The sequence below is a fragment of the Denticeps clupeoides genome, chromosome 20, assembly GCF_900700375.1.
Source record: "Denticeps clupeoides chromosome 20, fDenClu1.1, whole genome shotgun sequence".
In the NCBI taxonomy this organism is placed as follows: Eukaryota; Metazoa; Chordata; class Actinopteri; order Clupeiformes; family Denticipitidae; genus Denticeps; species Denticeps clupeoides.
This window is the reverse complement of record NC_041726.1, coordinates 11,388,329-11,402,448: the sequence shown is the minus strand read 5'-3', so window position 1 is coordinate 11,402,448 and position 14,120 is coordinate 11,388,329. Positions and strand designations below refer to the sequence as shown.

The window sequence follows — 14,120 nt, the reverse complement described above, 5'->3', positions numbered from 1 at the left end:
GAAGAGCTCTTCACTTACAAACTTATATATAATTCCACAAGGGAGGAGCCTGACCAAAACCGACTTCAAAGACAGGAAACAAAGCGGGAAAAAAAATTCAATGTAATTTTAAAACCGAAATCAAGACTGCTTTCAATTCAAATGAAAAAAAACCCCACATTGATTTATTAGTTTTATACTAATGGGTTTAGTTTTAAAGTGAAAGTGAAGTGATTGTCATTGTGATACACAGCAGCACAGCACATGGTGCACACAATTCGTTGTGTCCTCTGCTTTTAACCATCACCCTTGGTGAGCAGTGGGCACCAAGACAGGGGCCCGGGAGCAGTGTGTGGGGACGGTGCTTTGCCTCCTTAATCGCTGGCACCACTGGCCCCAGGTCGTTGGTATTAAAGTGAAGTGATTGTCACATGTGATACACAGCAGCACAGCACACGGCACACAGCACAATTTGTCCTCTGCATTTAACCCATCACCCTGAGTGAGCAGTGGGCTGCCATGACAAGCCCCCGGGGAGCAGTGTGTGGGGACGGTGCTTTGCTCAGTGGCACCTCAGTGGCACCTTGGCGGATCGGGATCCGAACCGGCAACCTTCTGATTACGAGGCTGCTTCCTTAACCGCTAGGCCATCACTGCCCCGCAATTACAGTTGCTAAATGTGTTTCTTTCTAGAAGTGAGTTTGTAATTTGAAATACTCATCGGTTTTCACTCACACTAGGATTATTCGCTCGTTTTGGGCTATTTGTATGCTGAATTTGAACCTTTTTATTCTGGCCCCCTAATGAAAAATCCGGAAGTTAAGCCAGTTTTAACAGGCAGCCAGTTAAAACAAACAGACATTTTTCTTGAGTAAACGAATGTCACAGCAATTTTCGATAATCATCCCTGGAATTAGCCCTAACAGTCCTCAGAGGTTTATCATGCTTCATAATTCCTTTCCTTCCAGTCAGATTGTTCATTTCAAAACACGTAGATAGCAGGAGTTGAGACTGACCTGGACAGAGTACCAGAACACTGATTTATATGGTATTTTATGTGTAGACTTTGGAATGTCTCATGTCCCCGGGAAACATGACTACGAAGGAGAGGGATGGGTAAGGCGGGAATACACATGTACCAGGGCGAAGTGAAATATTGTGCTTTTATTTACAGTGAAAAGTGAACAACCCACAGGAAGAACAACACACTATACACAGACTATACACAGTTTATACAACAAAAATACAAGTAACAACACTGACCACTCTAACACGCAAAGCTTTTCACGAACTCCTTTTCAACACCCCAAAACTGTCCTCTCGATCCTCCTCTGGCTCCACTACAAATGGCCCCGGCTGGTGGCTGGAGTTGTCCTTAAATGCTCCTGTCTGATGAGTTGATTGGCAGACTGATGATGAGGGAATAGGTAGGCGGAGCCATCAATCCCAATCTCCACCCAGCAAACAGCCTAAAAGGGAAACACACACCAAACACAGAGCACCCCCAAACCACTCTACAGCCCAAAGGACGTAACAAGTGTGCCCTAAATGAGAATAGAGGCTTTTTTTGTCTTATAATAGGCTCCCCCTCACTTATTTTTTTACTGCAGGAGACTGAGTAGAACTGAGAACTGCATCCAGGTTTATAAAGTAGAGCTCATTTATATACCAGTTGCAGTTTTCTGGGATTACTGGTCATGGAGGTTTATGCTCGGAAGTCATTTTCTGGGACCTTCATCATTCCCTCTATGTACATCTTTTAATTAATTTAACCAATTTAATGAATTGCATTGAAAACATTTACATTGTCATTTCGCTAATGGTTCTTAACAACACTGTAAAAAAAAAAGTGAAAACCAGCTGCAAAGCATTTTTAAGATCTCTCAACCTTAGTTGTTGCATGGATGTGAAGTTGAGTTTGCTTAAAAAATTTTTTTTACAGTGAATGTTTTTTGCCAATTATCGCAAAAAACAAACTCATAAAACTGCAAGATCACTGTTCTTTTGAGATCCACGTATAGTTTATAATGTTTAGGTTGGGGTGACTGTGGCAAAACCTTTGGCTTGAACTTCTTGGGGTATATAATTGTAGATTATGAAGGGGTTTTCAAATGGAGATACTTTTATGTCAAAAGTAATTGTGCGTAATAAATGACTCGCAAATCTTAAATGGCATTTGTACGTCTACAGCTTGCCCCATGTGCAAAGATTTAGCAAGAATGTGTCCACTGTAACATTAACGGCAACAGAGTTACGCCTTCAGTTCACACTGCACATGCAGCGGCGTAGGTTAACGGGTTTTCATACTACGAGTGTAGTTTAGACTGCTTGTATCCCATGCAGCAACAGATTTGTAAGTGTACATATTCTCCCATTACCAACTACCTCAGTCGGAGGTATCAACACCAGTTTTTGTTTTCACCATTAGCTCTTGGTTCTTGGCATCCTTTTATTTTCATTGTACAAAAATGCAAAAGTTATAGAACTTAAAAAATGGTATGTAATTTTTTTATTTATTATTAAATATGTTTAATGAATTAAACTGCCACTTTACAGAATTAATTATTAACAGGTGGTGTGGCCATTTGTCATCGTCCAACACAGGTTTCAGGGAAAGTGCTGTTTCTTAATTTGGACATTAATTTAAAGTAATTTCCATTTCTAGCCCCACCCCTCACCCCTCTCCATTAGATGAACGCTTATCTTAACTAGAGCTAAAACGTTGGTGTCAAAACCCACTGGCAGCTGTCAACGTCCGCCATCATTATTTGTAAACGCAGAACTGGAAAGGTATAAGATAAGATGTCATTTTAATGTGGAAACTGTGCAGATTAATTTGTACTTATAAACAAAGATTGCACTTGTGAAAAGACGCAGGCACATGTTTGTGGACCTGAATATGGATTTAAGTTTCATAAAATTATCATGTCGTTGTGCGATTTAAGTATGATTGTATTTTTTTTTTATATATATATATACTTTCAGATCATCATATTTAAATCCCTCCTTCCCTTTAAAAGTGAAAGTCGATGCCCTATTGTCTCCAAACATACATTACATTATGTCCAGGATGTTCTGTTTTTACTCAGTCAACAGGACTGCAAATGAAAGAAGGTTTAGTAGATGGTCAGATGCAGAATTCTGGGGCTGCTGACTTTATCGAGGTAGTGCTACATCATATGGTCAGCCCTAATCAGTAGTCCATGACGCCACCACTGCCCCTGTTGTGTGTGTTGTGGGAAAAATGATTTCCCTTGACCGTGAAGATGCAATCAGAAAATTAAAGAAACGCTTTGGGTTTAAAACGTTACACGACCAATTTCCTCTGTTAAAAAAAAAAAAGTACAAAAAAACAACAGATTAGATCACACATGTTAAAGAGGTTCAGAGAGACAAAGTAAGTTCCACTCTATTCTTTGAGTTTTTTTAGTTTTTTTTATGTTTTCCATTCAGTTTGAAAGGTTTTTGATTTTGGGACTTTTTCCGCATATTTAACATATTATTCATCAACACAATGAATGCAATCGCTTTCAGGGCATTCTGTGAATAGCAGCAGTCGGACGGGATTTGACTCTCAGGAGCTCTGCAACAGGTCGGATGCTGTCCTGGAAGAAGTCAAGGCCAGTGATCCACTCGACGTCCCTCACTCGTGATTGGTGAAACCACAGCAAGTCCTCCACCCATTGAGACTCTGACTCCGAGCTCTTTGGAAAACATATTGAACAGTTCTGGGAGGTGCATATGTATCATCTCACCTGTGCACTTTAGGCCATAGAAATATCAAATGATTCATGATTTATATGCTACTTACATTGCAGGTCTCTGAGTTGTCTGCTCTGTGAGGCACGATGAAGGAAACCGTCTGGAGTTCCTGGTAGCACAAACTCATGGGAACAGATATGTTCTTGCAGCTTGTGAGAACCATGAAATAATGTGTGGGGACTGGTATGTTTGTGCCAGGAACATGTCTGTAGAGCAACACAAGATTATCAGGAATCGGTCCCACACCTGATGTGTGCTGTTAGTGACAACAGAGGGAGCACTTACTGTTGAATCTGTTCCACAGTGTCATATAAACCATCGTAGTTATAATCAAACACTGGGCCAGTCACCACATTAATGCCATTATACTGCATTGCATATTTCTTAAGTAAGACAGCCTGGAAGTAGTCCCAGATTCCTGAGAAAGAGGGAGATTGATTAGATGGTTTGCTTGCTCTGCGCTGAGTGGATGAAGGTGTGACTGTGAACATGTCCAAGCACTTACTTCTAAACTGTGGAAGCATGGGCACCACGTTAGTCATAGTAAGCGCATCATATTGTTCCTCCGCTGTTTTGTTTAAGCCTGGGAAAATGAGGCACATTGAAAACGGCCATGATATACAGTACAGGCCAAAGGTTTGGACACACCACATCTCATTCAATGTGTTTTCTTTATTTTCATGACCATTTACATTGGTATATTCTCACTGAAGGCATCAAAACTATGTACATGAACACCTCTGGGAACTCCTTCAAGACTGTTGGAGAACCATTTCAGGTGACGACCTCTTGAAGCTCATCGAGAGAATGCCAAGAGTGTACAAAGCAGTAATCAGAGCAAAGAAACTAGAATATAAAACATGTTTTCAGTTATTTCATTTGTTAAGTACATAACTCCACATGTGTTCATTCATAGTTTTGATGCCTCCAGTGAGAATTTACCAACGTCAATGGTCATAAAAATAAAGAAAAAACATTGAATGAGAAGGTGTGTCCAAACTTTTGACCTGCACTGTATTTTAGTTTTTGGTATTACTTTCTACACAGTTTAGCTTGTTCGCCTCCTTCAAACATGAAATTATACATCAGCAAAGACCATAGAGTCAGTTGTTGCCATGCAGACTGGACGTACTGGGAGGGTAGAGAAAGGCGTAAGAGATGCTGTTTGTCGCTGCGTATTGGTCACACCTCTGGCTCTGGTTAGCCAAAATACGCACATCAGCTCTCAGGCAGTCTTCTATAATTGCAGGAAGAGGGTCAGGATTCTCCTGCAGGCGTGACACGGGATCATTTTTTAATCCATTTAAAGCCCATTTAATGACTGTAGGGTGTCAGCGCATTTGTGTATTCCAAATTTATTTAGACATTTCAGAGTGGAAAAACACTGATTTAAACTTCTCTTGAGTAAAAGTTTCTCACAGGCTTGTCCAAAGAGTAGGAGTTCCACATGGGCATGAATAAATCCTTGCTGTAGGCACTGACAAACCCTTCCTGATGAAGCAGGCAATAGTCATCTTTCAATTTGAGTACTCTTGGTTTTCCGAAAGGCATGTGCTTCCTCTCAATGGCAGACACTAGAGTGTGAAAAAAAAACATGTCTATCACGCCGAGGCTAGCACTAAGGCGCTCTGAATAAGGTAGCCCTTTTTTTTATATAACATTGGATTGCTTCGATGCGTGAGTTGCATTACCTTCACTTTCGGACAGATTTAAATGCGTGTTGGGATTGAAGTCCCCCTGTAAAATGGAACGAAGATCATATTAGAGATTTGTACAAATGAATATGTCTACATTGCAATGCGGTGCGTGAGGAGATGACTTCTACCAGAGCTGTGCAGTTGCAAGCCAGTGTGTCACTGGGGTTGAGACTCAAAAGAGGACACTGCCCAGGTGGGACCTTCTCTTCTGGGTGTTGTGGGTTGTAATAGGGTGTCTTCAACAGATGGTTAAGACTGCCATGAGTGCCGTTGTTCTGAGCTGGGGAGATCTCCAATATGTCTGAAAGAGTTGTTCTGTCATGAGCAGTGTCTATAACTGCTGGAACATTGCATTAAATATATACCTATCGTGGGCAGTATTATCCTCCCCTTTTATGATCTGTTTATGAAAATAGCTAAAAGGATTGTGTTCTCTGTGACAGAAATAATTGCACACCAACAGAAAGAACAAGCCCCACACTTATGCCTCACTGTCAGGATGGACATGTGAATCATATTAACTGGAACTCATTTAACATTGTTTGGCAAATGATTTTATACTCCCTTGTCAGTGCGATCCAAAGAATTTAATACTGAACATAAATCACCTTAGTGAAAACCATTTTACCAGTTTACTTGCAGCAAAACATCACATAAAATACAATTTAAAGAATATGAACAGTTTACCACACATTAAGTTGTATAGCTCAACATTGGAGAATGGATCCACCTGAGTTCTGAAGTGGAATTTCGGGCCATAGCCGAGAAACACAGACTGCGGGAGATGGGAACAGGAAGTAGATGGGATGCATTGGACTTGCTTTGGATTTTTAATGCAGACATTCAAATGCTCACCTGCATGCTATATATGTCATTGTCATACCCATGGTCCCCACCTGAACAGAATGTCAGGCAGCCTGGACATCTGCGGAATCATAGAGTAAATTCAAGCAGCCATGTAGCACTGGTGGAACCTTAATGAACTGGAATGCGTTGTTTAGTGTAAGGGAGTGAAATGTTAATGTTGCTGTAACTTACCGTTCAAATAGCCATTTGGGGCTGACCAGAACTGTAACATTCTCAATGCGTCTGCTGTTGGCATAATGTAACCGTTTGGGCAAGTGGGCTTTCAGGTAGGGTCGGATCTTCTGATCTGGCTTTTTGCACTGTGGACAATGACACATTATTTATTTATTTATTTATTTATTTTTACCTGTGAATAACAGAATTAAACATAATCTTTTCAAACTTACAGTCATGTTGGCAATAAGTCTGACTTCATCAACTGTTGAAGAAATACTGTATTCAGTGACCGAGTGCTAATGGTTATGGTACATGAACAACTGACAGCTGGAAGAAACTTACAAGGCTGTTCTTTATTTTTCGGCCTTATTCTCCCAAATGTACCCTGATTGACTTCAAGGTGACTTGTGTCCCCAACTAGATTCTGAAGTGCCTCCTTTCTGTCACAGCTAGTCTCCTCCATACCTTACAAATGAGATGAGATCATATTCCAAAAGGTAAACGTAGTTCAACTGATTTTGATAAGTTTGAGATTCCTACCATGGTCGGAGACAATGATGATATTAATGCAATTTTGCAGGTTTAGTTGCTTGAGACCGTTCATTAATTGGCCAATGATCTTGTCCACACCCTGGAGAGATGACACCAACTGAAAGACAGAAAATCACATACAGCAATCTATTAATGACAGTATTGACTTTAAACATCAATAGTACTCATCAAGAGTGTCAGCACTTATTGATCACCAGTGAACTAATTTAACCCCTGAACATGTTCCATGTTGTTACTGAATAAGAAAGAGGCAGACAAAAATATGCCAGATGAAAAGATTTGCAATGCTTCTTTATAGCTTATGAAACAAGCATGTTTTACTCCCCACTCGAACAGACCTGCCTTACTCTATACCAAGAGAATTTCTCCCTTGCATGGTCCCCAATCATGAAAATTTCACTGTGTGAGATTATTTAACATTAATATGAGTTCCCCTAGCCTGCCTCTGGTCCTGCAGTAGCTAGAAATGGCAATAGGTGTAAAGAATGCTTTTGCCGTTCTGCTTCACCATTCAGAGAGCAGCATCTCAGATGGTCTGATCTGTAATTTGTCCCCTTATGCGATCATAAGGAGAAAAGTTACCTCCCGTTTCTCATGCTTTTTCTGCCCAGAGAATATCCCACCCCTCTCCTAAAACATCATCTCCATGAACATCATGGCTTCCAAACGTGCAACGCATTGCAGTTGCTAAGTTATTGGATATAAAAATTCAAATTCCAAAAAAAAATTCAATTCCAAAAATCCCAAAATGTATTTTTTACTTCAATCATGCAAGACTCAGCGGGTTAATTTTCTGGAAAAAACGCCGATATGACTTGTGGCAAACATTGTGGTTGGTGAATGGAGTTGATGACGTCATTTCCACAAAAGCCCTTTCAACTTCTATCAGCTGCTCCCCCCCTCCTCTCGCCTCTCTCCTCCTCCTCATTAGCATTCAAAGCTACAGACACAGATACAGCGGGTCCTGGGGAATTCTCATTGTGGGACTGGACAAAAGGCTGAATTTCAGAAAGAGACTTTAGATACAGTATTACTGGACCACTAAGACCTATAAGAAGAAGTTGACTTCAAACAAGTTCCTCCATCCACCTCAACCACCCCTATTCCTTCCTTTTTCTAGGACAAATTTCCCCCTTGCCATTTTAAACTAATGCTAAAGCTAACATGGACACTACACTAAAATCACTCTGAAGCCCTGATAAAATCTAATTGTTGTTACTGGAGAATCATTAATGTGCACTATAACAATTATACTACACTTGATAAATGCCAAAAATTGGCTGATGACAAACAATGAAGCAGGGCTAATTGTAGGATTATTTTATTCTTACGCAACAACAGAAAAAATCCATTATGGGTTAAGCTCTGGTTTTACTTAGAGGAAGAGGAAAACATCTGTGCGGCAGAAAACAACAAGCAGTTCAAACCAGTCAGCGGCAGGAGCTGCAATCAGGCCTGTTACTAATAAGCCATTTTTTCTCATGTAGGACAGTCTGCCACAAGGCTTTCATTACAACTCCAACCTGCAGGAGCTGAAATACATGTATTTGCTTCTGCCTGGAGTTATTGCAGGTTAGGTTTTGAAAAATTTCTAAAAAATAAAAAAAGGGCGCTTGATAACAGGCAACATCTTCTGGACAAAGCAACAGCCATCAAACCCAGTAATGAGAGCAAAGCTGGTGCTTCATCCAGCAAATCTGTAGGATTTTTCTCACTTCACACTTTGTGGGGATCTTTCCTTTCTGCTCTGTTAAATGCATTTCCTTCAGTCAAATGGCAGCATAACAACACAGTAGATGGAACAACTAACACATCCTGCAGTGTTACAGAAGCTAGTCAATTAGATGTCAACACACCCAAGATGAAAATTCACTCATCCAGTGTCAGAGTCATTTTACAGTATCTTGCATCTCACAATATAATTTTGAGAGATTATAAATAACCTTTAAACCACATTCTTCATTTGCTGCAATAGAAAAAACGAGAGCAAAAAGTTTAATCTTAACTTACCCCTCCACTAACAGGACCATAGCTATGGCCAGACTTATCCGGTTCTTCTAGATACAGTGTGTAGAAATCTGGTCTGCAAAGTTTTTAAAAAGTTAATTGTGCAACATTTAGCATTACAGTACAAGTACAGTTAACGTTGACTTACCTTTGGTCATCTGGCAACATCAACCATTTCAGAACAGTGAAGACCCTCATTTCAAAAGGCACTGTTCTACAATTAAAACATAAGAATTGTATCCAAAAATCCATATATACCATTTTTAAATGTACAGTGTGTGTCAGTTTTGACATAGAGTACCCATCATATTTTTCATATATGTTAGGAAAACTTCCATTGATTTCAACATCAGATCCCGGCCAGAAGAACGTTCCAGCTGTGAGGCCTTGATATTTAGCAGTATGCCAGATCTAGTGAAAGATGTGCAGCAGTGTGTATAAATTATTGTCCATTATTTTGTGTTGTTAAATTCATATGGCTGACCAAAGCCTAAATGGTCATAGAGAAGAGGTATTGGAGAGGTGGAGACTCACGGGCTGACCATGATACCACCTTGGATTGTCTTTTTCACTGTTGGACAGACTGAAATAGGCATCAAACTCAGGGTCATACATATTATTGTCAACCAGACCATGGGATTCTGAATAAAGACCCTAGAGAGCAGAAAAAGATAAAACAATTCCTCAGCAATACGTTCACAAAATCCTGTTGATTAAGTTAACATGATTAGATGTTAATGGAATCATACTGTTGCTATGGTGTAGTGATTTGGAAAGGTCTTGCTGGGAAATACAGCCTGCATGTGCGGAACAGATGTACCACACCTTCCTTCGGGGAGAAGACAGAGGACATTTCAGACACAATTTCTTCAATTTACAATGGCAACCACACTGCATTTTGGGAGACATGGGTGGAGATTTAAGCACAGTAGTAAAAGTCATACAGTAGAAGCTGGAAGCGAATAGGAGCTAAGTCTCTCTCCCACGTATTCCTTCGTGAGAACTGTCACTCACGAATTTTGTCCATGACAGGAATAAGAGAGCTCCAGGTTTGAAAATATTCTGCCCGGAGTCCATCCAAGGAGATCAGAAGCATCGGCTGTTTTTTAAAGCTGGGACAAATGAGAGGTTAAGGTTCTAACATGGCATAAAGAACACGGTAAAAAGGATAATGGTAGTAATGTCTTACTGAAATAAACTTTACCCTGCAGGGCATTCATCGCCGACCATGTCCACACACTCATCCTCAACCCACTGCGTGTCGCCTACATCGGACAGAATGGCAGAATTTCAACAGCCGTGCTTATCTCCAAACATGAATAAACTCAGTTCAATGTTTTAAAGTAGCTCTGAAATAAAGGAAGATCCACCTACGAAACATTGATACATTTACATAAATGATTTTTTAATATATAGGGGGCAGTGGTGGCAAAGCGGCTAAGGAAACGGACCTGTAATCAGAAGGTTGCCGGTTTGAATCCCGAACCACTGAGGTGCCACTGAGCAACCGGGCGCCTATCATGGCTGCCCACTGCTCACCAAGGGTGGTGGTTAAAAGCAGAGGGCACATTTCAAAGTGTCACCGTGTGTTGTGCTTTTAGCACCCGCCACAGATTCTGGCTTGAAGTCATTGTCTTGTTGGAAGACCCGGGCTCTTTGAGTAAAGGGGTTCTTGAGGGATGATGGCTCTGAAGTCCACCACGATGAAGAGCCCTCACTATTGTGTACATTCAAACATCCTTGACTCCAGAAGAGGCCAGGTCAGCAACAATCATCTTGGCAGATGCCTGGAGTTCATTGCTTACATCTCTGACTATTTTCCTCTCCAGATTGCTGAAAATAATCCATATAATGCGCTTGCGGCCACAGCCAGGTTTTTTTTTTTTTACAGAATTTGTCTCCTTGTACTTGGCAATTATGCAACATACAGCAGTTCTGGACACTGTGAATCGCTTGGAGATGGCAGTGTAGCCTTCCTCCTTAGCATGAGCCTATAATATCTTCTTTCTGAGCTCAAGACTGTTTTCCTTTGTCTTTGGCAATGTGAGTGACAGTAGTCCCACTCATGTGTTCAAGTGCCCTGTTGTTCTTTATGCTGATTGAATGTTATTAAGAAACCAATTGACTGCAGGATTTGTTAGTAGGCCAAATAGTTTCGAAGCTCATTGGTTAATTACTGTACGTGTGGTTTGAAAGCAAACATTTACATGGGGGCAAATTAATGTTTTTCTATTGTCACGAGAAACAGGATGCATTTGCACAACGTGGCGAAGGCGAGGGGATTTAATGCCCAATAGGATTATTTAAACTTCTGGTAAGGGCTGAAAACATTGACACCAAAAATATAAAGCAAGCTTAAAAATGTTTTTTTATATTACAAAATATACCAAAAGCTACTAAATAGCACTAGTGAATGTTTGAGTATATCTAGTGTAATCAATGCTTCAAACACTGGGAAGATGTTTAGGGGGGCTAATAATTTTGACTAATAATAAGTCATATATAGTTGAGGCCATGTGTGTGTGTATAAAACATTGCCTTTATTAGTATTGATTATATTGATTAACATTGCTTGTTTGTGAACTGTGACAGTCAGGCGAAATCAAGAGCCAAAGAGAAGACCTTTAAACACACAAGATGATTGATCCCTAAGCTGCAACCAACCATCAAAAATGTTTCTGAAAGATCACTCACCTTCACAGACACTTTTATAGTTTGTGCAACAATCCCTGGCACTCAGGCAGTCATCAGAGCAGTGACATTTGCTCTCTGCCAACCTCTTTTCTCCACAACGCAATCTGGTGCATTCCCACTGTTGGGCTATATGGAACGCAAAGAGCATTTTATTTGTTGCAGTACCAATGCTCTGTGAAGGACTGATGCTTGACATTCCTGTCAACACTCACTTGGCTGATAGCATATGTCATGGAAATCATAGCAGCAGCTGTTGGTGGCATTGCACTGCAGGTGACAGTGACAGCCAAGGGCTTCATTATCATAAGGCTCATGACAGCGACCTCTGCAGGATTCACTGATGACTGAAATGGCATAAGAGGAGGAACAATGGGCAAAAACAAATGGCTTTCTAAAGAAATATTTAGAAAGTGCGGTTCTCTTATGATATTAGACTAAGAAATGTATTAAATGAAAAAAAAGGTCCTTTTTGTCTACTGGTCTACACAAATGCTTTAGTAACTGAATTGAATTGCTATTTTTGAAATATTTGTTAAGTATATTCAACCGACCCTTCTTGCGACAGTCTTCCAGCTGAATTCCAAGACCCAGTCCCAGCCCTAGGATGATAGTTACTATACTGACTGCTAGAACAGCAATCTACAGCATAAACATACAGAAAACACAGACCGGTGTAGTTATCTTTGTTTGACTGCAACAAAATTACTCAAAGCACAAAATATCTTTTCATTAAGAATAGCACTAGGCTGAGGGTTATGCATTATTCCAGGATGAACGACATGGATTAGTATACAAATTTAAACAACTTTCTTCCTAAACATGGCACATCAACAGTCCAATATGCTACCCTTATACATATGGAATTTAGGTATTTGACAGTAATGAGAATTAATTATAGCAATTAATCTAAAGTAAGGCCACCCAAGAATATAAGTGCCCAATGTGCCATTTCATTTTTTCCATTTATGTTCCCAAAACTGTATTGGTGGATATTACTTTCGGTGAAAAAGAACATAGAACTCCAATAAAATTAACAGATTTAACTCTTAACCACATTTGGAATTTCATGCCATAACGTTTTAGTACAAAGTAGTTTCTAAAGAGGACATCGAATAGAGAACATTGCCCATTATAAACAAGAATGTCCAAAATGATTACTTACAATTATTTTTTTTCTATGCTTATAAAAACCCTTTAAATCCATTCTGGTCGTCCTTGTCCCAGTTCTGACGAGCAGTGAATGTGTGATGCTGGACACAGGTAACAGGTAACTGATTGCTGGAATTCCTCCATGTTTCTATCAGGTGTATACTGACCTGTGCACTGTGGACTTGATAATGTGCTTTGTCTTGACAATTATTAACACCGTCTCGATCAGATTCAACACATGTGTCTAAAGCATAATGGATGTGTTCATACCCAGTTACTATTATGGTATTTGAGATACTATAAAAAGATCAACAAAATGTAAAAAAGAGTACGATTGAAAAAGTCTGAAGTCAAAAGTTAACTGAAGTTGGCGATAATGCAAGTTACCTTGTACTTAATGTCTACCTTGATTAAAAAATGTATGCGGGTGCATTTCACTGCATGTTGTACTGCTATCACTTTGCACGTGACGACTCAAAGCAAATCTTGAATAGTGTGTGGATTGTACATTAGAAGTGTGGCTATGATGTGGTGATCACTGAAAACAATTCAGTGATCACGGCAACGCAACGTTGTAATGTGCATTTGAATGAATCTAAATTGAAAGGGAGAGAACCTTTAATCCATTCAGACAGCCCGGAGGTGCTATTCTACAGTACCAGCCCTGTTTAGTTCTCTGTAAAGCTGCCATTGTTGCATGTGTATGAGGGTTCCTTGGAAATGTTTTCTTCAGAATGTTTAAAGCAAAGGCACATTGTTAATTCTGACTTCCAAGAATTAACACTGTTCCTAGTTAGTTTCCTGTTTCTGAAGAAAATAAAGTTATAGTGTGTGAATATATTAAAAACAAATACATCACGATACTCCTCCTTCATTCTGTGAACTATATTCCTTTAATACTCAATTAAGTATTTCCAGCCAGGGCCACATGGTGGCGTGGCAGCTAGAGTCCTGGCCTCATGGTTGATAGATCAAATCTTGGCTCAAATCATTTGCATGCTCTCTGAAGAATCGTCCAAATTTATGTGTTCTCTCCCTCACTCACTCCATACCCGCTGTGCGTATGACATGCTAGTCACTTATAAAAAGATTATGTCCACATAATCCACTTATTAATTAAGACACTGCCTATCTGGTACTTATCTCCATTATGTAGTCAAGTTGAACTGGTTTGAAAGGTGTTTTTTTATGGAATTACAAATATGAATTCTTATTATTATCAAGTGCTGCTGTGATGGTTGGCAGAAAAACAAAGGT

At 39.9% G+C, this 14,120-nt stretch overlaps 1 protein-coding gene across 3 annotated transcripts; it reads right to left on the bottom strand.

The window, feature by feature from the left end:
- Positions 1-3,394: 3,394 nt before the first annotated feature.
- On the bottom strand, positions 3,395-12,961 carry LOC114769937 (venom phosphodiesterase 1-like). 3 transcript variants are annotated; one of them, XM_028963364.1, is made up of 25 exons: positions 12,877-12,961; positions 12,266-12,353; positions 11,927-12,058; positions 11,715-11,840; positions 10,225-10,285; positions 10,035-10,132; positions 9,770-9,849; positions 9,555-9,674; positions 9,322-9,431; positions 9,169-9,234; positions 9,024-9,096; positions 7,002-7,110; positions 6,804-6,926; positions 6,692-6,723; positions 6,477-6,604; positions 6,294-6,363; positions 6,126-6,213; positions 5,567-5,739; positions 5,433-5,478; positions 5,161-5,315; positions 4,874-5,009; positions 4,247-4,324; positions 4,027-4,159; positions 3,791-3,947; positions 3,395-3,683 (listed from the first exon to the last, which is right to left on the bottom strand). In XM_028963364.1, the coding sequence occupies exons 1-25, from the start codon at positions 12,916-12,918 to the stop codon at positions 3,510-3,512; spliced, it is 2,598 nt and encodes an 865-aa protein (XP_028819197.1). In that variant the 5' UTR covers positions 12,919-12,961; the 3' UTR covers positions 3,395-3,509. The 3 variants fall into 3 exon arrangements, with proteins under 3 accessions (XP_028819197.1, XP_028819196.1, XP_028819198.1); XM_028963363.1 differs by having other exon boundaries at positions 9,169-9,431; XM_028963365.1 differs by lacking the exons at positions 11,715-11,840; positions 11,927-12,058; positions 12,266-12,353; positions 12,877-12,961 and having other exon boundaries at positions 9,169-9,431; positions 10,210-10,282.
- Between the last annotated feature and the right edge of the window lie 1,159 nt (positions 12,962-14,120).